This window comes from Monodelphis domestica, chromosome 7 (assembly GCF_027887165.1).
Source record: "Monodelphis domestica isolate mMonDom1 chromosome 7, mMonDom1.pri, whole genome shotgun sequence".
Lineage (NCBI taxonomy): Eukaryota > Metazoa > Chordata > Mammalia > Didelphimorphia > Didelphidae > Monodelphis > Monodelphis domestica.
In genome coordinates, this window is record NC_077233.1 from 236240051 (window position 1) to 236267495 (window position 27445).

The window sequence follows — 27445 nt, forward strand, 5'->3', positions numbered from 1 at the left end:
AAAATAAAATTGTTTTAGTTTTCTAAGGTAACATAATCTTTAGTTGCCAAAGTAAAAAGGCTTGTACCAAAAGTTGCAATCATATACACTGATATTCTTGATACCAACCAGTCTTCCTGACTCCCAGGTATTTCTTTTCTTTTCCTCTCTGTCTCAGTCTCTCATCAGCTGCCAAATCTTACTTCTCCTACCTCCAAAATACCTGTCATCTCTAATTCCTTTTCTCTACTCTCACAGTTAACACTTTAGTCAAAGTGATTTACTTTTAAACACAAATATGACCATGTCACTTTCATACTCACTAGCCTCCTAATACCTCTAAAATAATATTTAAACTCCTTTCTTTGGCATTGAAGAGTTTTTCGTGGTGTTGATTCCCATCTATTTTTCTGGTCTCATTATACATTATTCCCCTTCCACAACTACAATTCAGCTAAAAAAGTCTTTTCTCTGTATTTTATGTGCAACACTGTAGCTCCTATTTCCAGGCCTGTGTATGGGGTTGTTTCCCCTGCTGGGAATGTCTTTCTCAAAGAATCTCACTCTTCAAGCACTAGCACTACATTAGAAGCCTTTCTTAATCTCTTCAACTGCTAGTGCCTTCACTTTCAAACTACCCTGAATTTAATTAACTACCTTGGTTTCTTCACTTTCTAGTTTTCTTGGACATACAATATCTGGACAACTAGGTAGCACACTGAATAGACACTGGGCCTAGTCAGGAAGGCTCAATTTCAAATCCGACCTTAAGCATTTACTCTCTGTGACTGGACAAGTCACTTCACCTGTCCGCTTCAGTATCCTCATCTGCAAAATGAGCTGGAGGAAATAGCAAACCACTTCAGTATCTTTGTCAGGAAAACCCAAAAAGGAATCATAAAGACTCAGACAGGAAAAAAAACAAAAAACACTAAACAAAACTCCAATCATTCTCATCTCTATAAAGATAAATCTCAAAATTATTTATCTAGTCCTAACCTCTCTCCTGACTTCTAGTCTTGTATCACTAACTGCACATTAGAATTGCTAATTGGACATCTCAAAGACATCTTAAACCCATTATGTCCAAAACAAAATTATTATGTTTCCCCTCAAACCTTCTCCTTTTCCCATGTTCACATCTTCTTTACCCTCAACTCCTCACTGTTACTCACCCCATATACACAGTCTGTCACCAAACCTCACTAATTTTACCTACACAATATTTCTTCACATTCACTATTTTCTCTGCTTTAGTGCAGCTGCTATCCTGGTTCGATTGCTAATTACCTCATGTGTGAACATCTTCAAAATCATTCTTGATTGGTCTCCCTATTCCAGTCTATTTGCTATTATGCTTCCATATTGACATTAAAGCACAGGTCTAATCATGTCTCACATAGTATTCCTGCCCATCTCCATAAAATCCAGTGACTCCCTATTACCTTAAGAATCAAATATATAAATCCTGTTTGGCTTTTAAAACCCTTCCCAAACTGGCCACATTCTACTTTTCCCATCTTCTCACATTTCATTACACCTTATGATCCAGTGACAATGGGTCCCGTTTCCTAATTTTTCTCCTTTCTTCTAACTTTTGATTGGCTGTCTCTCATGTCTGGAATGTCTTCTCTCCTCATCTCTGCCTCAATACTTCCTTGGTTTCCTTCAAGATTCAACTGAAATTCTAGATTCTGCAAGAAGCCTTTCCTAGACCCATCATCCTTCATTGCCCCCCCCACACACACACACATACACACACACTGATTATATCAATAAACACTGATTTAGTGCCTACTATATTCCAGGTACTTTACCAAGTGCCAGGGATACAAATAAGCAAAAGATGGACTAGCCCACAAGATGCACTTATGATCTTAACAGGAGGGATAACGTAAGAACAAATACATACAAAGCAAGTCATAGACAGGATAAATAGGAAGTAATCACCAGAGGAAAGGAACTAAAATTAAGAGGAGTTAGGGAAGGCTTGGATTCCAAGAAAAGGGATTAAAATGAAATAAAATTAATAAAAATATAATGAAAATTAGGTCTTAAAGGAAGCTAAAGAGTTCAGTCCCCCTGAAAAAGCACCTTCCCATATATTTTAACCCCACCTCTTAGCACAGCCTACTATAGAGTAAGCTCTTTATGCTTATTGACTAACCCACAGACAACAATTAAAATCTCCTCACATTTATCAGATTGGCCAATATAGTAGTAAAGGAAAAGTGGTGAATGCTGGAGGGGATGTGGCAAAACTGGGACACTAATGCATTGTTGGTGTAGTTGTGAACTGATCCAATGATTCTGGAGAACAATTTGAAACTATACCCAAAGGGGTGCATACCCTTTGATCCAGTAATATCACTACTGGGTATGTATCCCAGTAAGATAATAAATAAGGGGAAAGACACACCTGTACAAAAATATTCACAGCTTCTCTTTTTGTGGTGGCAAAGAAGTAGAAATTGAGGGGATGTCCATCAACTGGGGAATGGTTGAACAAATTGTGGTACATGTTGGTAACAGAATACTATTGTGCTATAAGAAATAAGCAAGATGATTCAGAAAAAGCTGGAAAGATCTGCAGGAATGGATGCAGAACGAAATAAGCAGAACTGGGAGATATTGTGCATAATAACAGCAATATTGGATAGTGATTATCTGCGAAATCTTATTCTCAGACAATCCTGAAAGGCATAGAATAGGAAGTGCTGTCCACCTCCAGAGAAAGAACTGTTGGAATTGTCTTTAACATCACTGTATTTATGGTTTTATTCTGCAGTTTTGTTATGTATGACTTTGCTCTTACAACAATGACCAATATATATGGAAGTGTTTTGCATAACAATAAAATAAAAATATTTAAAATAAAAATAACATAAAAATTAAGACAGTTAAATTCACTCAATATAGAAGTCTATTTGGTCTTTGTACAAGATACCTTCTATGATACTGAATACTTTTAGTGAGCATGTGCATGTCTTTCTAAATGATGGCCCACTTGATTTTGACACTCAGAATAGTGAATGTACAAAACTCTCTCCCTTTTATGAGTTCAGAGTGTTCAGAGGAACATGAAGTAGGAGGCCCCACTTGATTACACCATCCACAGGAACACAATGTCCAAAGCTATCTTCTTGCTACATGTGTTCAGTGTTTAGAGGAACACCAAGTATCAAAGCTATCTCCCTAGTTATATATATCATCGATATTTGACCTAGATCTGTGTGAGTGGGAGAAATCTTTTCTGAGAATAGCCAGGATGGCTGACTTTGTTCTAACAAGTGCTTTTTTTGCAATAAGAAAATAGATGATGGGTGTCTCAGATTCTTTGTACCTTAAAGTCAATTGCAAAACTATATTGATCTGATATGCTATATAAAATTCTCTATGAAAGTCTGTCTGGTACCCTTATTACATTTTCTATCAAGTATCTGTATGTATAGACCATGCTTAAACATTTTTTAAAGATGAGAAAGTAGGTCTATGGCTTGCCTGTGACTAATTTTTGTCATTTTTTTTTCAAATAAACCCTTACCTTCTTACTAGCTATTAGTTCTAATACTAAGTTCTAAGGCAGAAGAGTAATAAAGACTAGGCAATGGGGGTCAAATGACTTGCCCAGGGTCACACAGCTAAGTAGTGACTGAGGTCAAATTTGAACTCAGGACCTCCCGTCTCTGAGCCTGACTCTCAATCCACTGAGCCACCCAGCTGTCCCTCTGTCATCTTTTTTGATAAATGCACCATCATGTCCCTGAATTGACACATCTTGAAAACTGATCCCAAAAAGTCTCCAAATTTGAGGTTCAAATCTGACACAGCACGGCTATATAACCCTGGACAAGTAACTTAACCCCTGCTTGCCTAGTCCTTGCCTTTCTGTCTTAAGAGTTTTTTTACTAGAATAGAAAGCAAAGAATCTAACAAAAATTGCTTTAATGACTCAATGTCTAATCAAGTTTAACCTTTATTCTATTTTGGTATCAATTTTTACCTTTATTCTATTTGTATGACTACAAACAGATATTTCATTTTTAAACTGACTTTCACTTGAATATCTAATAATTGAACATCTGTGAAGGTATAATCACTATGGCATAGTGAAAGGACCACTGGACTTGGTAGTTCTGAGATCTGATCCAAATCTTGATTTTGTCACTTCCTGTTTGTATGATGTTGGCCAAATCATCCAACTTCAAGGACTTCAGGAATAAAACAAGACCATTACTACCAAGTTTCAATTACATTAATGGTGATCAATTTGCTTATGTGGATCAAGAGTATGATGGAAGATAACCATGAAATTGAGGTTTCTTTTGTTACTTCTGTATACATATTTTTAAAATTCCTTTTACACTTTTTCAAAAAGAACTTGTGTGCTGTCTTTCCATTTGGTTTTAACTCATTTAGAATTTCTGAGTTTATTCACAGTGAAACTGTTAACACTGCTATAATTCAGCTACTCTAATATTGTGCCTCCTCAATGGATGTTGTCTAAAGCTTTTACATTTAGAATGATAAAACAAAGTTAATATTAATATGCTATAAAAACTATCATTGTTTGCATCTAGATTGCATATAAATAAACATTTGATGAGTTAAAAAATGTGGTGTCAAAAGGATCTGGATTCTAATTCAAGCTCTACTACTTACTAAACTTTGACTTTGGAGAAATCATATAATCTCTCAAGCCCCCAGTTTCCTTATTTATAAAATGTGGGGATATTTCTAGGCCACTTCTAAGGTTTCTTCAAAGCCTAAACTCTACTAAGACATAATTTAACATTTATTTAATTAGAAAAATATTGAGACAGTATAACTAACCTTGGCATTTAGAAGAATGAATGTAAGAGAGAATAGGGGATAATGCCAAGGCATTGTGAGATGCAGGGAAGGGAAGAGGAAGGAGAGAGAACTCATGGAAAATGTACTCATCTTCTAGGTAGAGGGGCTTGAGAAGAAGTTTGCAAACAGCCACTGTTGATTAGGATAAAGAATCAATTAGAAAATAAAAGATTGATGGGTATCCATGAAGAGAGCAATTTCAATTGAGTATTAGGGTGTAAAACCAGATTAAGAAGTACAAAGAAATGAGTAGAAGGTGAGGAAGAACATGAAATGAGTATATAATGGGAGAAATCTAAGACAACATTGGCTGTGTGACTATGAACAAGTCACCTTTTATCCCTTTGACTTCTTTTAAAGCTATCCTAATTTTAAAAGACTAAATTACAAATAAGTTGGTGTCTGCATGGTAGTGTTTTACAGTGATAGCTCCCAATACCAACAAAATCACAACTCTAATAAAATTACAGATCTAAAGTAAAAAGAATTATAAAATAAAAATCCATGATAGAAAAAAGTGATAAGTATATAAAAAGTACTCAGCTTTACCAGTTTTATTTTATAATTCAATTTTTTCAGCATTTTGAATGCTATAGTATCTATCAACCAAGTGTCAGGTAAATTGACTTAGTAGTATTTTTTTGCTGATTAGTAGCTTTCTAATGGAAAAACCATTAAACATTAGTTAGAAAACAAAAAGTTCTATTATAAATTCTAATAATTACTACCTTTGTGACCTTGGGCTATCTGTTTAACCTCTGGAGATCTTAATTCACTCTTCTATAAAACAGGGATAAAAGGGGGGGCAGCTGGGAGGCTCAGTGGATTGAGAGCCAGGTCCAGAAATCATAGGTCCTGGGTTCACATCTGGCCTCATATACTTCCTAGTTATATGACCTTGGGCAAGTCACTTAATCCCCATTGCCTACCCCTTACCACTCTTCTGCCTTGGAACCAATACACAGTATTGATTCTAAAACTGAAAGTAAGGGTTAAAAAAAAAACCCATGGCTAAAAAATGCTTGGTCCACCTATCTCTGGGTTTTTGTGTAAAGATCAAATAAGAAAATGGAATCAAAGTGCTTTGTCAGTGGGTCACTATTGCTGTTTCCAGTGGCTTTGTGTGATCTGGATATTGAACAGAGATTTAGACTGAGGAGCAGGGAAAGAGTAAGAGAAAATAATGCCTGGTCTAGCCTAACTTCCCTTGTCAGAAATAGAAATAATCTCTTTACTTGAAAATCTGCATTTCTCATATAAAATAAAAGATGATAGGTATTTGTCAAGTTTGGTAAAGATATCTTATTTCACTGATTTGGAGGGCAAGGAATGTATCTTTCTTTTCATTTTATCTCTGTATCCACAGCATAATGTTTTGTCCATAAATATTTATTAATTTTTTTAATGTTTTGGAAAGTAATATGATATCAACAAACAACTTGTGTGAGCATTCACTACAATATTTGGGAACAACTTACTTTCACAACAAAGGCACTGGAGATACTGACAAAGTTATTAGATAAATACTTCCAAGGATGGCTTTTTAACAAAATCCCATGAGAATGGATAGATTCAAGAGTACTGATTGAAGCTTTTATTTCCTTTCTTTTTCAATTATTTTTTCTGGAATATAGCTAATGAGGAAAATTGTTTTGTGTGATTTCAAATCTAAGGATTTTGCATTTCTTGCCTTCGCAATGGGTGGGAAAGGAGATAAGGGAGTAAGAGAATTTTGAACTGAAAACAAAATAAAATTGATATAAAAAATAAAAGAAATCTCAGGCATTCAAATGTTCCCCAAATATTAAAACAGAAAGCAAAAAATGTGAGTAAATATTTAATTTATATCATAGTTATATTGATATACTAGAAATATTGTTATGTACTCTATTTACACTTAAGGAAGCATTGTCAATAAAGGACTAGCCACATAGTAACCTATGTGAATATGGATTAGAGACTATCCAGATTTGCCTGTGTTGGTGAAATCAGGTTCAGAAGAAAAGACAGTATATTGTACAAGGAAGTCCCTTGTAGAATTCACCCAGTTAGAACAATTATGCTCACTTAATGGAAATTAACAATTTTATTTAAATTATCATGGTGAATTTGTTTTAGCTATCTTTCTTTTTGTGACATTACAATTATAATATTGTTCCTCTTATAAAATAATCTGTTTTAAAACACAATTTCCAGGAATGGACAGAGAAGAAAAGGAGGGAATTCCTATATTCTAAAGTAATACTCTTTCAAAATCAAATGCTGAAGATGATATATTGATGTAATTCCAGAGTAAAGGAAAAATTACATACATATTGAAGACAGGATTGGATGTATTACCATTCTGCAAATGAACTCATTATGAGAAAAGCTTGAGATCACCAGACATTTTAGGTTAATTTCATAAGGTAAAGTACCATGACATTAACCATATGTCAAAATACTGGGCTAAATGTGCTATTAATGGTCTGACCCAAAATGGTATTCTTGGGTTTATTTAACCTGCCATAGACTATATTATTTCTGGTCTTCTTGTAAGATAGTCTTTCCACTTGGCAAGAAAGTAGTCCATAGAAATATCTGAATATATATATATATATGTTCTTCTATTAACAAATTTGCCAGCCACACCCATTCTGTTCTTATATCTGAGGGAAATGTTATTTCTACAACCATTCCAATATTTCAGTTCAAGAAATTCCATTAAAGTCCCTCAAATTTTGTTAATGCTTACCTTACTTAACTCTCACCTTTACCCCTCAAGAAGTTATGCTTGGTTCTATAAAAGATTTCATCCAAATGGAGGGCATTGCTAAACATGTATATAATCTGACAAAACTTTTAAGTAATTACAACTCAATCCAAGTTTTGGGTAACACATTATGAAACTTACGGGTCTCCTGCAGCTAGTAAAAGTAAGTATCTGGAAGGTATGTGATCTGGGGGAAACACTGTGCTGGCAAATTTCACAGCCACCTGCCGAACTTGGACTTCAGGCTATTTGATAAAATAAAAAACAAATCAATTATCAGCAACTCATCTAAACAGACACTGACTTTAAACTATGATCCTTAAAGATATATGGTTTCCTTTTGAAAAAGCATTAGCCATATTAAAATTCTAAATATAAGCAAATAAATCTTAATAGATCTAATGACACAAACTTTACAACCAATAAAGTTGTTTTATATTACCATAATAACCTAATCTTTTCATTTCTGAGGACTAATTCTCAATGATCTTTCCCTCAAAAACCATTTAACTTCTTTCTATTAAAAGCTCTAGCAAAAGTGGAAATGCAAAGAGGATATAAAAACAAAGCAGTTATTAATTAGTTAACAAAGAGGAGATACTCTCCTTACTGCATGCGCTTACTGCTCTGTCTACCTAATTTAACTTAAATATGACTGTAAACTTCAAAGAACAGTCTAAATTCCTTGATCAAATCAGGATTTTTTTATTTGTAATAGATTTCTAAGTAAAAGGTCAATTATCTCAAGCTTGGCAATTTTGTCGTATAAGGAACTACAATCTCTCTTAATGAAGCTACTAAATAGGGATGCATGTTCTAAGGAACCCTCAAATAGAGAGAGCCAAACAGTATTAATGATCACAAACCATATGCACCATGCATCAATGGTACTTATAACTACACCTCGAGCATCCCTTGTAAATATGGTACAAATATTATATCCTACTTCTTCCGCCATGCTATCCTAAAACTAAAGTTCTCAAAACAAACTTCTAAGCTACTGCCAATAGATAAACTTATTTTGTCAAATTTTTAAAATTATACTGATCATACTTCCACTTGACCCCAAAATTCTTATTAATTTCACACTCATTTAATCTACCCTATCAATTGATCCCTCTCCACCTCCTATCAATAGTAGGACAAAATGTCTAAAGGCAAATGTACTCAGAATTCTTTCATCATTCATGGCAAACAAGGGAATGAAAAAGAAGTTTACACAATTGTTTGCTTATTTTCATTATTTTGTTATTTTCCACTGTACATATATACACATGTTTGTACAATATCAGAAGGTTCAAATGCTAACTTGCTATTTAAATAAATAAAGCACTACTTATTTTAAGGGAAAGAGTACTAAAGCAACTAAGCCTGAATGGCTAGCTCCTTGTGGAAGAATTAATCCCAGACTACACCAAAAATACCACCATCAGCCCCTCCCCTTCTCTAAAATTAAAAGAACTTTGTTACAGTGGGAAACAAAACAAAAAAAAAATTCTATGGACTCTATACCATTATGACAAGTGAAAAAAATTAATTGCTTTCTCTGTTCTGAAAGGAATGAGAACATTAAAAATATATTTGAATTTTAAAACTGCAGATCCTACCTTTATTAAGTATGAAGCCACCAGTGCCTCCATCAGAGTACGCTGGGCTCCTTCCAAAGTACTATATGCTCCAACCATCATAGATAAAGCCTCTTGAATGGCAAGTCTAGTATCAGGCTCTTCCTAAAGGGAGAGGAAAAAAAGGACAAAAGACAAAATGTATTTCTATCTCTTCTATCAAGAATGTTTTCAGTGTAGGGAAGTAATCTGAGCAAAAAAATTCTACTTAATATTTCTATTCACCTACCTTACACAATGCTTCAAAAAACTGCTGTACAAGAGCTATGTCCTTGGTAAATAAATGAGGCATTCGACTACAAAAAAAAAAAGATGCAAAAAAATTATTTAAAATGAACACATTGGAAATTTCAGTTAAAGAAATCAAAACTATTAATAAGGACAGGAAAAAGTGTTCTAAATCTCTTATAATCAGAAAGATGCAAATCAAAACAACTCTGAGGTACCACCTCACACCAAGCAGACTGGCTAGCATGATAGCAAAGGAAAGTAATGAATGCTGGAGGGGATGTGGCAAAGTTGGGACATTAATTCATTGCTGGTGGAGTTGTGAATTGATCCAACCATTCTGGAGGACAATTTGGAACTATGCCCAAAAGGTTCTAAAAGACTGTCTGCCCTTTGATCCAGCCATAGCACTGCTGGGTCTGTACCCCAAAGAGATAATAAGGAAAAAGACTTGTACAAGAATATTCATAGCTGTGCTCTTTGTGGTAGCAAAAAAATTGGAAAATGAGGGGATGCCCATCAATTGGGGAATGGCTGAGCAAATTGTGGTATATGTTGGTGATGGAATACTATTGTGCTAAAAGGAATAATAAAGTGGAGGAATTCCATGGAGACTGGAACAACCTCCAGGAAGTGATGCAGAGTGAAAGGAGCAGAACCAGGAGAACATTGTACACAAAGACTGATATATTGTGGCACAATCAAATGTAATGGACATTAGTGGCAATGCAGTGACCCTGAACTTCCTGGAGGGATCTATGAGAAAAACCACTATCCAAATGCAGAGGAAAAACTGTGGGAGTAGAAACAGAGAAGAAAAACAACTGCTTGATTACATGATTTGAGGGGATATGATTGGGGATGTAGACTCTAAATGATCATCCTAGTGCAAAACATTAACAACATAAAAATAGGTTCTGATCAAGGACACAAGTAATACCCAGTGGAATTGCGTGTTGGCTAGGGGAAGGGTGGGGAGAGGGAAGAGAGGGAAATAATATGATTCTTATAACCAAGAAATAATGCTCTAAATTGACTAAAAATAAATAAATGAATGAATGAATGAATAAATAAATAAATGTGAGATGAGCAAATTGGAAGGGAAGCAACAATAGAACTAGCTATGCAATAAGAAGATCTAGACTCAAATGCTAAATATTATATTACTAATGAATGCAGACAGGTCAAATAAATTTCCTCATCTGTAGAATGAGGGGGTAAGATTAGATGACATCTGAAATCTCTTCCAGTTCTAGATCTATAATCCTACAATTCTATGATTTGAGAAAAGATAAGGCTAAACACTTTATTTTTTTAAATTACTTCCCTTTTTGCCTCAAAGCACCATGTGATTCTAGCCAATAATTACAATGAACATAAGTAAAGGAAATCACTTTTAACATAAAACACATTTTTAAAAGTAGGAATATATTATTGTTAGAATGCAAATGCACTGCATTAATATAAAATGCTTAAGGCAGACTTTTATTAAATCAATAGCCATTTGTTCTTCCTAATAATTCTGTAACATATTAGTATAACTAATCAACAAGCATTCATTAAGTTCCTACTATATATCAGGCACTATGCTAGAAGCAGGGGAAAACAAAGATAAAATTTTAAAAGTCTCTTGTCCCAAGGAACTTAAATTCAATCAGATAAATAATACACATCTATATACACATACAAAAAAAAAGCAAACAACACTTAAATTCAGGGGCAGGAAGACCTTAGAATATGAGGTGTGGGGTAGGGATAAAGGAAGATCTTGCTTGAGCTTTGGAGAGAAAACAATGATTTGAGGAGGCAGAGGTGAGGGAGTATATTCCAGGCACAGGAGACAACCCGAGAAAAGGCAGCAAAGTTGAAGAACAGGAAAAAAAAAAAGAGTATTTTGACTGGACTATAGCATGAATGGAGGGAAGAAATGCATGGAATAGACAGGACACAGATCCCCATACTCTTTTCCTTTCTCATACCACCAAACAAATAAAAAGTTTCTGTTCATATTCTGACAAGACACATTTATTCTCCATCTCTTAGCTACAAATATTAAATGCCATACACTTACAAATTCCCTTAGATAGGACACAGATAATTTTACTGAAAATAATTTACTCACCTGGAAAGCTTTCCAACAGCTGAATATGCCATTGACAGTAGTTTAGGATCCTATAATTTTTTTTAAAAGATGACAAGGTATTAAGAAAAACTAATGTCTGAAAGAGCACTAAAATAATATGTACCTTCCATAAAACCTTTAGTTTTCTTCATCCTTCCAATTACTAGATTTAAAATCTATACATGCAAATTTTAACAAAATTAAACAACACATTACTCAAAATTTTTAAACATTTCTGTCAAAATCTTACATCAGAAAAGAAATCATGAGATCACAGCTGAAACTTAATGTTTCTTCTTCCATAGCTATTTTTTGAGATGATTATTTTAACAGTATATTCTCCCACATGATGTCATTAAGTACTAAAATCTGCCTTCTCTAAACAGGGAAGACAACATGCTAATAAGTCATAAACCTATTGAGCATAAAAGAATGGGTTAAAAGCTATGTTACATCCTAGTCCATAATTTGTCCTTTTAAAAATGCTGTCATAATATCTCAATTTTAAAATTATATACAGTAATTTTTAAAGATCCACAATTACTGTAATATAAAATATTGTACAGTCTTAAAAATGTAGCTTCAGTTAAATAGCTTTAGAAAATCCAGCAGCATCAATTATAAAGAATATGATGAAGTCATTCAAGTTATGTATGTGCCTGAAATCAAAATTTAGCTGCATGACCAATTTATTGAACTGCTTTTTCATTCTTTTACTGATGTACATGTCTAGAGATATAAATTTCCTACAAGTACTACTTTGGTTTCATCCCAAGTTTTGGCATGTTGTATCATTATTGTTATTATCTGTAATGAAATTATTGCTTTTATGATTAGTTCTTTGACCCATTTATTCTTTAGGATTAGATTAAGTTCCAATTATTTTTAATCTATCCTTCCAATGCCCTTTATTGAATGTAATTTTTATTACATTATGGTCCCAAAGGTCTATTTAACATTTCTGTTTTTCTGCATGTTTTTGAGATTTTTAAGTCCTAATATGTGAACAATTTCTGTGAAGTTGACATGTATAGCTCAGAAAAAAAAAAGTATACCCCCTTTCTATTCCCTTTCAATTTTCTGCAGAGTTTTTCTAAAATTCCATTCATCTTAGCTTCTTTCAGATTTATCTAGCTGAGACAAGGGAAAGGTGAGGTCCCCCACTATTATAGTCTTTCTATTTCCTCTTATAACACATAACTTCTCTAATAAGAACCTGGATGCTCTGCTTTTTGGTGCCTATATATTTAGTACTGCTATTACTTCACTGTCTATGGCAAGATGTAGTTTTCCTGATTCTCTCCTTTACTTAGGTCTGTTTTTGCTTTTGCTTTATTTGATACCATAATTGCTGCCCCTGCCTTTTTTATCTCAGTGACAGCATAATAGATTCTGCTCTAGCCCCTTATTTTAACTTTGAATGTGTCTTTCCTTCCAAGTGTGTTTCTTGTAAACAATATGTTCTTGGATTCTGGTTTCAAATTCATTATGCTATCTGCCTCCAATTAATGGATTAATTCATCCCACTGATTTTCACAGTTATGATTGTTAACTGTGTATTTTTCTCCATACTATTTTTGTCTCTTTATTCTTCTCTTTCTCTTTTTCACCCTGTCCCTCCTCAAAAGTTTGTTTTGCTTCTGATCACTGCTCACCTAAACCCACTTTCCCTCGTCACACAATCATTTCTCTCCTCTATCCCTTCTCTTTCTTGTTAGATAAGATAGATTTCTATACCCAACTAAGTGTGCATGTATAGTCTTTCCTCTTTGAACTAGTTTAGATGAAAGTGAAGTTGCCTGTCACCCCCATTACCACTATTTCTCCCTCCACTTTAAAAGTTTTCTTGTATGCCTCTTTTATGGGAGATAATTTTTCCCCATTCACTCTTTCTCACTATTCTAATTTTTTTTTTAAATCACCTCAACAAAATCAACATATCAGTAACCTCTATGCAAACTTCTTCTAATTGCCCTCATAATGATAGTTAACTATATCTGCTTCCCAGAGGAAATAGTTTAACCTTATTTAATCTCTTGATTTCTCTTTCATTTTTTCCTTTTTATGCTTTCTCTTAAGTCTTACATGTAAAAGATTTTCTATTCATCTCTATTTGTTTCATCAAGAATGCTTGAAACTCCTCTACCTCCTCTATTTCACTAGCTATACATTTTTTCCTCTAAAGGATTATATTCAGTTTTCCTGAGTAGGAGATTCTTGATTGTAATCCTAGCTCCTCTTTCTTCCAGAATATATTCAAAATACATATTCTACTCCTTTAATATGATAGAGGCAAAATCTTGTATGATGCTAATTGTAGCTTTCTGGATTTTGAATGGTCTCCTAGCTATTTGCAGTTTTCTCTCCTTGACCTGGGAACTTTGGAATTTAGCTATAGTATTCCTGGGAATTTTCATTTTGGATATTTCAGGATCTTTCTGTTTCTATTTTGCCATCTGGTTCTAAGATATCAGGATAGTTTTCCTTTACAATTTCTTTAAATATGTATGATATGTTGGCTCTTTTTTTTTATCATGGCTTTCACATAGTCCAATAATTCTTAAATTATCTCTCCTCAATCTATTTTTAGAATTCTGATGAAGTATTTCACATTTTCTTATTTTTTTTTCATTTCTTGACTTGGTTTTATTAATTTCTGATATCTCATGGGGTCATTAGCTTCCAACTGTCCAATTCTAACTTTTAAGGAATTATTTCTTTCAGTGAACTTTTGTATTTTTTAGCATCTAGTTTATTCTGGCTTCTTAGGTGTTATTTTCTTGTGTGTTTATGTGTATGTTATCTGTTTGACCAAAATGTTGATAGCATTTTTATCATATTCTTGCATAACTAATTTCTCCCCAATTTTCCTCTACCACTTTCAATTTTTTAAATCATTTTTAGCTATTTCAGAAATCCTTATTATATTTGGGTCCAATTCACTTTTTCCCCCTTCTTCAAGGCTTTGCTTGTAACTGTTTTGACATTATCTTCTTCCTGAGCTTGCCTTGATCTTCTCTGCCACCATAGTAAAGTTTTATAGTCAAGTTCTTTTTGTTGTTGTTTGCTTATTTTTGCAGCCTATCTTTCTTTCTTTTTTAAACCCTTAACTTCTGCCTTAGAACCAATACATATTGGTTCTAAGGCAGAAGAGTGGTAAGGGCTAGGTTGAATGACTAGCACAGTGTCAGCTAGGAAGTGTCTGAGACCAGATTTGAATCCAATACCTCCCTTCTCTGAGGCTGGCTCTCAATCAACTGAGCCCACCTAGCTACTGCACAGGCTATTTCTTGAGTTCTTTTCTTTTGTGAGCTTTTGACACTATTTTTCCCTTTGGCCAATACTATTTTGAAAGTGTTATTTTCTTTAGTATTTTTTTGCCTCTTTTTAGCTGTTAATTGTCTGTGTATGTGTGTGTATTGTCTTTTGATGATTCTTTGCTTCCATTTTCCATTTTTCCTCTACCACTGACTTTAAAAATAATTTTTTGCTCTTCTAGCAATTGAGGCTTTGATTGTAGCTCTTTTGAATTCACTATCTTCTGAGTTTATATCTTGATCTTCCCTGTCACTATAGTAAATTTCAGGTACTTTTTTTGTTGTTTGACCATTTTTTTCCACCCTATTTCTTGATTTTGAACTTTATGTTAAAAAGTTGCCCTCTCTTCTGGGGGGGGTGAGGCACCATCCCAAACTTTAAGCATTTTTACATCCCTATTTTAAGAACTAGTTCTGGGTGCTACCTAGGTGTGGCCTGAGCACTGACTGACCCTACCCTGGAAAGGTTCCTGATTCCTTAAGACTGCAAATGCTCCTTTCTGCCCTGGAATTGAGATCTAGAAGTGAGAAAGGATAATAGCATTGCAACAACAGCTAGTCCTGTGCCCAATGCCAGCACAGGGGTCCCTTTATCTCTTTCTGACCAGCTATCTAATCCCTTTACTATCTCTGGGCTGAGAATTCCTGAAGCTCCTACTTGCCACTGTTATCAATGCCACTTCTAAGATCCAATGCTGGGGCTGCTAGGCCAGCCCCCACCTAGTGTCATAGATTTCCTCCTTTCAACATGCTAGGTTGTCTTGTGCTGGAAAAATTTCTTACTTTGACCTTTTGTTGGCTGTACCAGTCCAGAAATTAATTTGAAGTGTTATTTTAAAGATTTCTGTTTGTTTGGAGGGAAATAATGGGTGAGCCTGACTATAAAGTTTCCTTCTCCACCATTCTGGTTCTATCCTTTGCAACCCAAATTTCAAAAGGAAAATGTAATTTTTGTAGAAGAGGCAAGTGCTGACAACTTAGAAAGTGCTATCTCAATCACACATTATGCAACTTTAGAAAAGAAAGAAAGTTCTTACAATGGTGTAATTTTGAGGAGTTGAACAAAAATTGTACTTCTTAAAATTACTTTTTTCCCCTCCTGCCAGTTCAAAGTACCCTGCTATCTTTAATGTAAAAATAACAGATGTCATCAAGTCTTATGTAATTATCGATAGACAGTTTTCAAGTTAAACATTGTCCCTTAAAACAAACCTGTCATAAAAGGACTCATGATGTTCAATGCTATCCACCTCAAGAAAGAACTAAAAGGCCAGAGTACAGACTGTAGCATATTTTTTTTCTTTTTTTTTCTTTTTTTTTTTTGGTGGGGGAAAGGTTGGGGGTGAGGGATGGGAGAGGAATAATGACAAAATGGTTTATATGATTTCATATGTATAATGAGTGTTAAATTTCTTGCCTTCTCAATGAGTATGGGAGGAGTTGGAAGACGGGAGAAAATATGGAAACTGGAAATTATTTTAAATGGTTTAAAAAATTAGACCTATCATATATTTTGATATATAAACCGGCTAGAGAAAAGACTAGAATTTGCACTCTGCCTAAAAGTACACACTTTAGGAACTACCATTTTTAATGTATGATTTTTAAGGCAAAGATGTTTTCATATATTACATTTAAGCATCATGTTTAGCAACAAATCACAAAAGCTATATTATAAGAGAAAATCATAAATCCAAGCCTAAGCTAGTTCACCTACAGTAACCTCAGATTATTAAAAAAGGTATAGTTAAGGAAAATGTAACAGAAATATGTTTTGTCTCATCACTTACAGTAAATTGGGAAAATGAGTAATCAATCTATCTCTATGGTTAAAAATGGATATTTCAATGGATCTATGATTTCGCCAATGAGGGTACTCATTCCAACAATGTAAATTGCAATGAAGTCATGCCCTCCAACTTTTGTGAATTTGTTCATTTGCTCTTATAAGTCAAATTCATCCTCAAGTCTGCCAAATGTAGTAAGAGGTCTTTCATCTAAAAATGTTTTTTATTATGTGAATCTCAATGGAAAATGTGGAATGTCCTTTGTTATCATTTGCTCTCATCATATAAACAGTCCTTCTCAAAATTTTTTTAAATTCAAAACCGAAGGAAACACTAATTCAGTTAGAAGTGAATAAAAATTAAAATGTATTTTTTTCATTCAAGTTTACAGATATCTTGAAATTTATTCACAATCCCTTAGGGGTTCATAGACCCCAGGTAAAAACTCCTGGTATCATGTATAGGGTCATATATTTAAAGCCTGGAAAACCTGGGTTCAAATTCTGACTCTGACACTAATTATATGACCTTGGTCAAGTTACTTGAACCTTTTTATCATCTAAACCTTTACAAAATCTCATTCTAAAATTAGGAGGTTGGACTATATCATTTGAAAGGGCCCTTTTGACTCTAACTCTATAATCCTATTATCTTATTTCTTTGGAAACTGATATTCTACAATTTGCAACCAGGCAGCATCACCAAAAGAATATTGCTATCTTAGGGAAAAGCTTGGGGTCATTAAAACCACTCTGCCATGAACCAAAGGCAGCCTCTGTCCCACTTTTCTTCCTGGGTTCCATTCCATGCTCAAAGCAATGTCCAGCCATGGGTCTACATTAGTGCATCACCTCTATTGGCTATCCACAGATATGAGCTAGGTAGTAGAATGGATAAAGCACCAATTCTGAAGTTGTTAGATTTAATATGAAATATTGCCTCAGATGCTTACCGGCTATGCCGGGCAAGTCATTTAACCTGTTTGCATCAGTTGCCTCATCTATAAAATAGGGATGACAGTACCCATCTCCCAGGGTTGTTGAAAGGATTAAGTGAGATGATATACGTACATACAGTAGGTGCTATTGTTAGTTCATGCCATGTCTAACATCTAATTTTCTCTTGAAATATTCATGATATATAGTAGTGAACCTTCTTTGACCTCTCTCCTTTGCTTCACATGTTATATTCGCAATAAACTAATATTGCAGTCTTTCCTTATGCCCACTGTCACAGTGAAATCACAAAATATTATATTACATGTGAATTTGATTTAGAGACTATCATCAAGTTCTTCATAGAATTTCGCTATGTCTATCTTCTGTAAAATATGTGGAATAAGCTGCAATTACCGTCAATGAAGAGGGTACACTGCATACTGCAAATGCTTATCATGAGCACTGCAGTATGACAACCAAATAAATGTCCCCTGAAATTATATTTCTTGAATGCACTAACTGTGCCAGCTATTTAAGGTACCTCTCCAAAGAAAGCATGTAAACCATCTTTCCATGTAGTTGCAACTTCATTTTGCCATCTGGTTTGTTGGTCAATACTAACTGGATCCAGTTCTCCTAGTACTATGTTCACTAGATCAACAGTTAACTCTTCACATTTAAAATACCAACAGATAAGCTAACATTTATGTACTACCTAAAAATTACGTTAAAAAGCATTGGTGCAGTAGAAGCAAAGGCAAAGTAATACAAGACTAAGATGCATTTTATATTCTGATTAGTTTCATGGATTGCTTCAGTCAAAGAATTCACCCAGTGACATATAAAGACAATAAGACAAAAACTGCTAGAAATTACACCCCACTAAACATAAGCCATCAAGAAACCAGGTAAACATGTTTTAAACATCAACAATATAGTCCCCAAATAATGAAAACTATGTTCAAATACATGCCAAAGCTAATGGCCATAAGGATTCTAAAATTGGTTTTCAGTAGCTATATTTAGAAATAACCAGATTTTCTTTTCCCAAACAATTATGAATATAAATCCCATTTTAAAAAGCCAAACTTTTACAATACATCATTTTAATATGTGTAAAGATAAGCCACTCACCTCTTTATATTCATTGATTAGTTTAGTGAGGCCATTTAAAAGCATTGGACCTAATGGCTTAATCTTGATTTCTGGACATCTAAAATGAAAAACAAAAAATATAGAATACAAATTATGCCTACTGCTTACATAAAGGCAAAATACCAGTTCATGTCACTGCTTAGTCTTTTAAGTCAAGCATTTTAAATGCAGTTATAGAAAAGAGAGATATTATGGTTGAACCATTTGGAAAGAAAGTTTTGAGTTAGCTCCCATTTTTCTAAAAAGTGAATAATTTTATTCCTTATCTATATAAGGAGTAAAATGGATATATATGACAAATACAATATCTATAATCATTTAAAATAACTTTTCCATACAAAGAGCTTGAGAAACTTACATTATACAAATATGATGGACAAATTGTAAGGATAATGTTCTTAATTTTGCATTTGTATTTGCTCCAAACAGTCCATCATACACCACCTATGGGGAAGAGAAAACTGTCAGATACCAAACTTTCTGTTATAAAAAATTATTCACTATTTCCAAACTAGATCCCTTGTATGGATTCAAGACTTAATTCTTAAAAGTCATACATAAAGTTTATTATAATAAAATAGGTAGTTCCTGGTTTTGAAATATTAAGATAAATTGGTTTCAGAAAGGGTTGGAAAAATGCACCACTTCTTTGTTATAAGGAAAGTTCACCAATAAGAGAGATAGATATGGAAACTACTGACCAACAATAAAAATAAATAAAAGGAAGAGTAATCATATGGGTACAACCTACTTCACAGGGCTATTGCGAGGCAGGTGCTTTGCAGAATACAGCATTATGGAAATCTAAATTATTATTTTTTATTTTAAAAAACAAAAAAGTAATCACAGCTAAACTGAAAAAAAAAATAGTTATTGAAATCTCATTAAGCATCCTAGTCCCTAAAGCACACAAAGACTCAATTTCCAAAAAGTAAGACTAATTCATTAGCATCGTGTAACAAATATCATGAAACAAACTTTAATCTTGTAGGAATTTTGGGAATGATTGAGAGAAAAATCATATACTAGGCAAAATGAATATTTTGAACAAAAGTAATTAGTCTGGAAAAAGACAGCTTATATAAGGGGCAGATGTAAAGGTTCCCATTTGACTAGAGGAAGTTACTAAATAAATAGGGAGATGACAGAGATAGATAAATATGGTAGAACCAGATCATGAAAGTTCTTGAAGTGCCTGTCTGAATGTAGATGCTATACAAGAGGAAATAAAGAAATGTAAACTGGAACAAATGTAAAGAAAGAGCAATTGACAAAGTGAATTAGAGTAAGAAGATGGAAGAGGCAAGAGGAGAGAAAGCTACTATAACAAAATGGCAAACTAAGATAATAGAAATGTAATAGAGAAAGACTAACTGGAGAAAATTTTGAAGTATTTGATAACAGAATTTTCTCTGGAGAGAGAATAAGAAGAAAAAGAAGATGGTCAGTACATGTTCAAGTTGAATTTGCAGTGGCAAACAGAGGTGCTTTTTGACAAAAACGAGAGAGGTGGGAAGGAAAGAGGCAAGTTAATTTGGTTTTCCAATGCTGCAAAGTATAAGGCGATGGCAAGGAATGTATGTGCTAGAATGAGCAAGGGTGCTGAAAAAATAATCACACCCTTTGACTTTAAAATTCCACTGTTGGAAATAGAACCTGAAAATGTCATTAAAAACAAGAAAAAGCCCAAGCATATACCACTACTGGAACAGATAAATAAGTCAAGTTATATTAATGGATGATATAATTTATAAATAGTATGCTGTAATTAAGACTAGTAAGTATAAGGAATATAAGGAATTATGGAAGGATTTTTATAAAACAATGTAAGGTTAAAAAAAGAACTACAAGAAAAGCAGACACTAACTACAGCACGATGAGACAAGTGAATGAGAATTAACAGACCAAGAATCCTACTTGGGACTTAGAGGGAATGACTAAAATATTATAATGATACTTTATAAATGACATTAATTAAAAAAGTTACTAACAGAATCTAACAAGTTTTCAATGAAATATTTAAATTTTTTAAGTAATTGAGACATCTAACACATTAAGTATAGAGTTATGGATTGAGCCTTTAAAGATACATACAATTAGAGAGCAAAAGGGCACTAGCAAAGTGTCACAAAGGGAGAAAATATTAAGATACAAGTATTTTTTAAGAAAGCAAGAGTTTCAAAAAGTGATCGGATGTAGGAGAGAAAACAAGATGAGTAGTAAGAAGTCACTAGATTCAGTAGGAGGTAGTCACTGACTGGTGGAATAAATTTTTGCAGAATAGTATCAAAGATTAACCTTGGGCTCAGGTTTGACAAAGCATAACCAAAAACAAAATGAAGTAAAAAGTAAGCATGAGAGCAAGGTAACTAAGGAGTAAACAAGAGACAGGATTCAGAAAGCTGGTAAAAAGGGGTAAATTTTAGGATAATCAGCAAATCATCCCTTTCACTTTCACTTTCAAAAATTAAATGTGAAAATATATACACTGAGGTAAAGAAGTTGACATAGTGTAGAGATTCTGGTATTGTCTTGATTGTCTCAGTGAAATAAACAGAGAAAGTATTAATTTTAAAGTGAAAGAAGGTCAGTTTGAACCTCAAGAGAGAAGATGGTCAAGAACAAATCTTATAAAGTTTTAGTCAAAAGTTATAAAGGCAAACAATAGAGTTGCTCAGCAGAGGCAAGGAATGAAAGGTAGTCGAATAGTATGACTCTACAGATATGCCAGATCAGTTGGGTTTTTTTTTCTCTTCGGCTTTTCTAACAATATGATGTAGTATGAACAGACAAAGCTAAAAATAAAGAATATTCACAGTTGGGACTTAAAATGGGATTATCTCAAAAGCAATGTGTATCCTGGGAAAGATAAAATTAGGCAATATATATAAAACACTGCAAATCTTAAAACATAGAAATGCTAATTATTATTATTATTATTATTATAAAACAATAAAACGATTATTTGGGCATCTGAGCAAGAAGAGTTCAAAACGCTTTCAATTATTAATTTCACTATGAGATGCACAACTGGTAAAAATATCTTCCCAAAAATTGTATAGGGGCAGTTAGGTAGCTCAGTGGATTGAGAGTCAGGCCTAGAGACGGGAGGTCCTAGGTTCAAATCTGTCCTCAGACACTTCCCAGCTCTGTGACCCTGGGCAAGTCACTTGACCCCCATTGACTAGCCCTTACCACTCTTCTGCCTTGGAATTAATACATAGTATTGATTCCAAGATGGAAGGTAAGGATTTAAAATAAATTTTTTTTTTATAAAATCACTATATAGCAAAAATAAATAATATGGAAACAGGTATCAAGTGGTAACATTTGTACAACCCAGTGGAATTGCTTGTCGGCTCTGGGACAGGGAAGGGAAAGAAAATGAATCATGTAAACAACAGAAAAATATTTAAAAATTTAAATTTAAAAAAAAAAGAAAAGAAAAAAAGAGGAGAGCAGCTCTCTCCTTTAAGCTCTGGCAGGCATGCCATTGGTTTGCCAACATGGCCCTAGCATATCCCCAATAAATGATTGTTGGTTTTGAATTTTTTTATTTATAGCAGTTTTACAGTCTATAGAATAAGACTTAATATTAGAACAGTCTAACTCTAACATAGAACAACACTCTAAAAAGATTAAAGGTATAATTTTGTAGCTAAAAATGCATAATTTAAAAAGGGGAGAATACTGAAAACCTTATTCATTTTCTTCAAATACACCAATTTACTTGCTGACTGCCCCAAATTACAGTATCAGAAGATTACAGATTTGGAGTTGGAAAAGACTTTTTAGAAGTCATCTAGTGTCCTACCCTGTCATTTCACAAATAAAGAAGTTGAGTTCAAGAGGTTTTATGATTTGTCCAAGGTCTGACAGTAAGTAAACTCTACTCAGGAGCTGAATCCATGTTGTTGGATACTCAATTCAGTGCTCCCACTTAGTGTAGAAAGGAAATCCACAAGGCCCAAGTATTAGGATACACTGCCAACATGCCAGGCTCTTTGTAGGGGGCGAGGGCAGAGATTACCTGAATGTTGGCTGGGAAGGTTTCAGCAGCTTGTTTAGATCTCAGAAGATGAGGAACAATCTTTAACTTAACACGTGTGCTGACAGGATCTCTTTTCAGTTCCGGTTTCAGAACAGCTCCCTGTCAGAGATATTCCATTAATAAGAATTAGTTGAGTCTAATATTCTCATCTTATCCTGAGTGAAACCTTGAATCCAGAGGACTGGAGACCAAAGGCAGAAGTGCTGGTGGAGTTATTGTTTCTTTCTGCAGCATTTTTAATCTTACTAGAACTAGAACTACAGAGGAAAAAAAACCCAACATAAACAAATACTCTACGCTCATCTAACTAGCCTCATAATTAAAGTCAGGAATAGAGAGATACCTGTTCTGTATACAATATGAATTCATCATTACCAGTTATGTATAATATGGGAAAAAAAGAGATTAAATTCTACAAAGGGGCGGGAGGAGGAGGAGTCAGAGTTTATTCACAGAATAATTCATGTGCTTGTTACTCTAGCAAACAATAAACTTAGAACAAAACAAACATGAAGAATCAGTGCCAATATAATATAGTTCAAATGAATAAAATATTTTTCATTAAAAGGAAAGCAAAAAACATACATACATACCTCTTTTGTTTTCAGTGGTATATCCCCAAGGTACACTTTATACATCTTGTTAATGATTGCAGGGTTATTCCAGTCAATTAAGCTACAGAATATTTCAATTCAATGCATTAAAATGGAGAATTTTGCTATTCATTTTTACATTTCATAAAACTGTAGCTTCATCATTTGTTACTAAAAATCTAAACAAAATAGGAAATTAATCTGTGGCAAAGTTATAACCCCATTGTGGATGTTTCAAGCTACTACTGAAAAGAATCTGATCACTGGAAAAACGTCTATAGCATTTACTTGTGCTTCATTCCTATTCACATACAAGCATTATGACAAGTTTTAAGTATTTACTCAAGCTTATGTAATACTTCACCCTTATACATCACTATTTATATATTTTCCTTGTTAGAGAAACTTCTCTTTAGCCTAGAAATCAAATTCTCTGTGCTATTTAAATAGTTTTTCTGAATAATACTTTCATTTCTGATGTATTAAAGTTTAGCAAAAGCAATTAGATAATGTATTATATATATATATATAGAGAGAGAGAGATCATATGGAATAAAAAGCAACTATATTAGCCCTAACAACAGTTATGGTTGATATTTCATAGAATCAGCATGTTACAAACTATACTACTGATTCCACAAAGGAAGTTAATCAATATTTTGGGGATCTTTTTTCTTTAGTGCTCAAAATAAATTTTCTTTTCTTTCTCCCTCCACAACAAAAAGACAATGAAGGAATTCATATATGTCATATGTAATCATGTCATCATGGAACTACCTTAAAAGTAAATTAAGGTTATGACATACTTGCCCAAGTTTCTCTTTCTTCTCTATGGGATTTATCTTAGGTTCTTTCTTTAATCTACAAGCTGAGGGTTACCACACTGAGGAGAATTTCTCCCATTAAAAGCCCAAAAATGTTTCCTCCCACAGCAACCCATCTTCACACTATTCCTTAAGCATCTATTTTGAAACTCTATTGATGCTACAGCCAATTCCCTCACCAATTAGCAATGGCCTTATAAAAAAAATTTGTCTTCCTCTCTCTGTTTTTTTAAATAGGCCCCACTGCCCAGTTGGCATTAGATTCAGTTTCTTAAGAAGTAATATGGAAAAATATTTTACATGATTGCACATGTAAAATATATATCATATCAGGGACAGGGAAGAGAGGGAGGGAAAGGATTCAAAACTCAAAAAATTTTTTAAATAAAGAATGTCAAAAATTGTTTTTTTACATGTTATTGGAGAAAATATTTTAAAACAGTATGCCTAAACTTTGTTTCTTTTTTTGTCTCTAAGATTTGTAGAAGTCAAATTCTGCACTCAACTATTATAATGAACATTCAGTTTATAGAATTCAAAATTTACTCAGTAGTATTTTTTAAATACTACCTTTTTCACATATATAAAACTTTAAGATCAACAAACTGTTACCTCTGCTTGCTCTTCAGTTCTAAGTCAGCTGCAGTGGCGACACTATGGCGTGTATCACTAGAGGCAATCACTAGGTGTATAACAGCTTCAAGTTCAGGCACCTGCTCAGCCTCTATGAATTTTACTATACCCAGTTTGCACTGTTAATAAAATAGTTAAAAAATAGTTTTAAATGGGGAAGTTGAATCAGGTTTGGGAAGTGTAAAAATAATGGGATTGTAACAAAAAATTCACTTACATTTACACATTTTGAGTATGCATATCTATTAATCATCTGTATCACATTATTTTGTTAAGCTATATATTCAGATTTTTTTCAGAAGTACAGATGTGTACACACACACACACACACACACACACACACACACACACACACACACACACACACACACACACACAAAAGCACTCCACCCAAGCCTACTCAGATGATTTTTCAAGGCATAAAGGTAGACTCAGGATTCTTGGAGGCTATGCCCACTGTGATAAAGGATGAATGGTTTGCACCTCTCAATTTTTGCAAACCATTCATCCTTTATCACACCACAAACCACAAGATTTGGGAAGTGCTAAATTAAGCTGGATAAGCTTTTGAGTGTGTGCCTTACAAAAAATAACATATCTGGTATATTATGAGAATATAACTCAATATGATTATGTCCATGTTAATCACATATTTTCCTTTTAGGAAGACAATGTGTTCAATTTTGTATTCTAACATGAAAAAAATATAATGCACATGAAATTTTAATACCATACATTCAAGAGGCAATCTATAGTTTAAATGGATATAATACAATTTTCACTAGAATAAGAAGCTACAAAATAAGAGGATACTTCTTGCAACTTTCAAAGAGCTTCAGAGAACTTGAAATTTCTTTAGTTAAATCAATAAGAGAATTTTCTCCTTGGTCTTTTTTTTAACCTATCTTTCCCTATTCTTTATGGCCCTAACCTTGTTGTGGCCCACCATTTTCCTCCATGTCTTGGTGTTTTCTCAGGTCACCCTCATACACACAACTGGCTACTCTCTTGTCCCTTCTCTGTTTCCATCCTTTAGTGGACAAATTAGACTCTACGCTATCTTCCACTCTACCTTGACTTTCTGTCCTAATGCTAATTACACCTCATTCCAAACCTGGATCAATCATTCCCACTATCACTCCTAATCACAATACTTCTGACACAAGCTAGGAAAAAAAATCACAAAACTGAATTCATTCTAAACACGTTATTATCTAATCTCAACAACCAGGCCCTCACCAACACCACCAGTTCTCTCTACCTCACCAAATCTAATGTCCCTTTTCTACCCTCAACTTCTTCCTGACCTTTCTACACCATTGCACACTGTCGTCCTGGATAATGTCACTCCCACCAACTCTCCCAATGATTGGTTCTCTTCTCTCTTCTCTCTATCCTCTCTCACTTAGTGATCCCATCAGTTCACTTATCATCTCTATGCAGATGGAAAGGCTCACAGGTCCTAAGAGTACACACAATAAAAGGGTGGATAGCAAAGCCTAGAGGTTACTTAAATAGTCACTGTGACAGAGCCAGGGTACTCCAGGCCATGGACTGTAAAATCCACAGGCTCCTAATAGAGAGTGGCAGGAAACATAGTGAATGGAATTTGTACTTCTGCCTTCTTCAAACTCTTAACTGCAATGAGTCAAGCAAGACAGACAAGAAAGAAGATAAGGAGGTAAGTCGTTCTTCCCTCTCAGCAATCCAAATGGGTTCTTGTCCAGTCCAGACCAGAGGAGGGAATGATCAGGCAGCAAATAGAGCCATTCACATGAGCAAATGCTAGTGGTAGGGGTGGCTCTCCTTGTTGTTTGGTTAGCCTGATGGGTTCTAGGACAGCGATGGTCAAGGGAGGGTAAAGTAAGTTGGTATCCAGGGACAAAGATTCTTCCCTTCACCACAGAGGTTCTGAGACATCCTGACACCCCCTTTTCTCTAATTACACTGCCAGCTTCAGGCCCTTTTCACACCTCTTGCCTGGACTAATGAAATAGCCATCTAACCAATCAGCCTGCCTCAAATCTCTCCCCATTCCCATCCAGCCTCCACAGAGCTGTGTGGAGAAGAGAGAAATTACAAGAAAATGCAGCAAGACAGCTGCCAAGATGATTTTCCTAAAGAATAGGTCTGATCGTGTTATCTTGTCCTGATCAAATGACTCCAGGGGCCCCTTATTCTCCAGTATAAATGTTAACTCCCAATTTGGCATTTAAAGTTCTTCAAATTGTCTCTCCACTGTATGCTCCTTATACATTGCTCTAACTTGACTTATAAGGTCCTTAAGAATGCTTTATTTCTCCCAAATACAAATAGAAAGCTATGATACAATATGTCTAAATGAAAAGAAAGTCTGTAATCTGAATGTCATCCAGACAAAGTTAAAAGGAGAGGATGTATTAAAATCAAAATTAACCAAAAACATTGTTTACTCTTTAAAAACAAGGTCTGATGCTGAGAAACTATATAAATTAAATCAAACAATTATAGTATGTTGGTTTTAACAATTTTTAATCCAATTTATTTCTTCTGTATTAAAAAAGGGGGGTAAAGGAAATATAAAGACTAGTCCAATCAACATAACGTT

At 34.1% G+C, this 27445-nt stretch overlaps 1 protein-coding gene across 11 annotated transcripts in view; it reads right to left on the minus strand.

Annotated features, from left to right (window-relative positions):
- ECPAS (Ecm29 proteasome adaptor and scaffold) overlaps window positions 1-27445 on the minus strand; it is a 145200-nt gene that overhangs the window by 56888 nt on the left and 60867 nt on the right. For all 11 annotated transcript variants that reach the window (XM_056806589.1, XM_056806590.1, XM_056806597.1 and 8 more), the window contains 9 exons: window positions 24838-24977; window positions 23402-23483; window positions 22788-22907; window positions 19116-19201; window positions 18737-18815; window positions 11561-11610; window positions 9440-9506; window positions 9193-9315; window positions 7727-7830 (listed from right to left, as the gene is read on the minus strand). In XM_056806589.1, the coding sequence (XP_056662567.1) occupies window positions 7727-7830; window positions 9193-9315; window positions 9440-9506; window positions 11561-11610; window positions 18737-18815; window positions 19116-19201; window positions 22788-22907; window positions 23402-23483; window positions 24838-24977 (851 nt within the window). The remainder of the gene's footprint in view (window positions 1-7726; window positions 7831-9192; window positions 9316-9439; window positions 9507-11560; window positions 11611-18736; window positions 18816-19115; window positions 19202-22787; window positions 22908-23401; window positions 23484-24837; window positions 24978-27445) is intronic.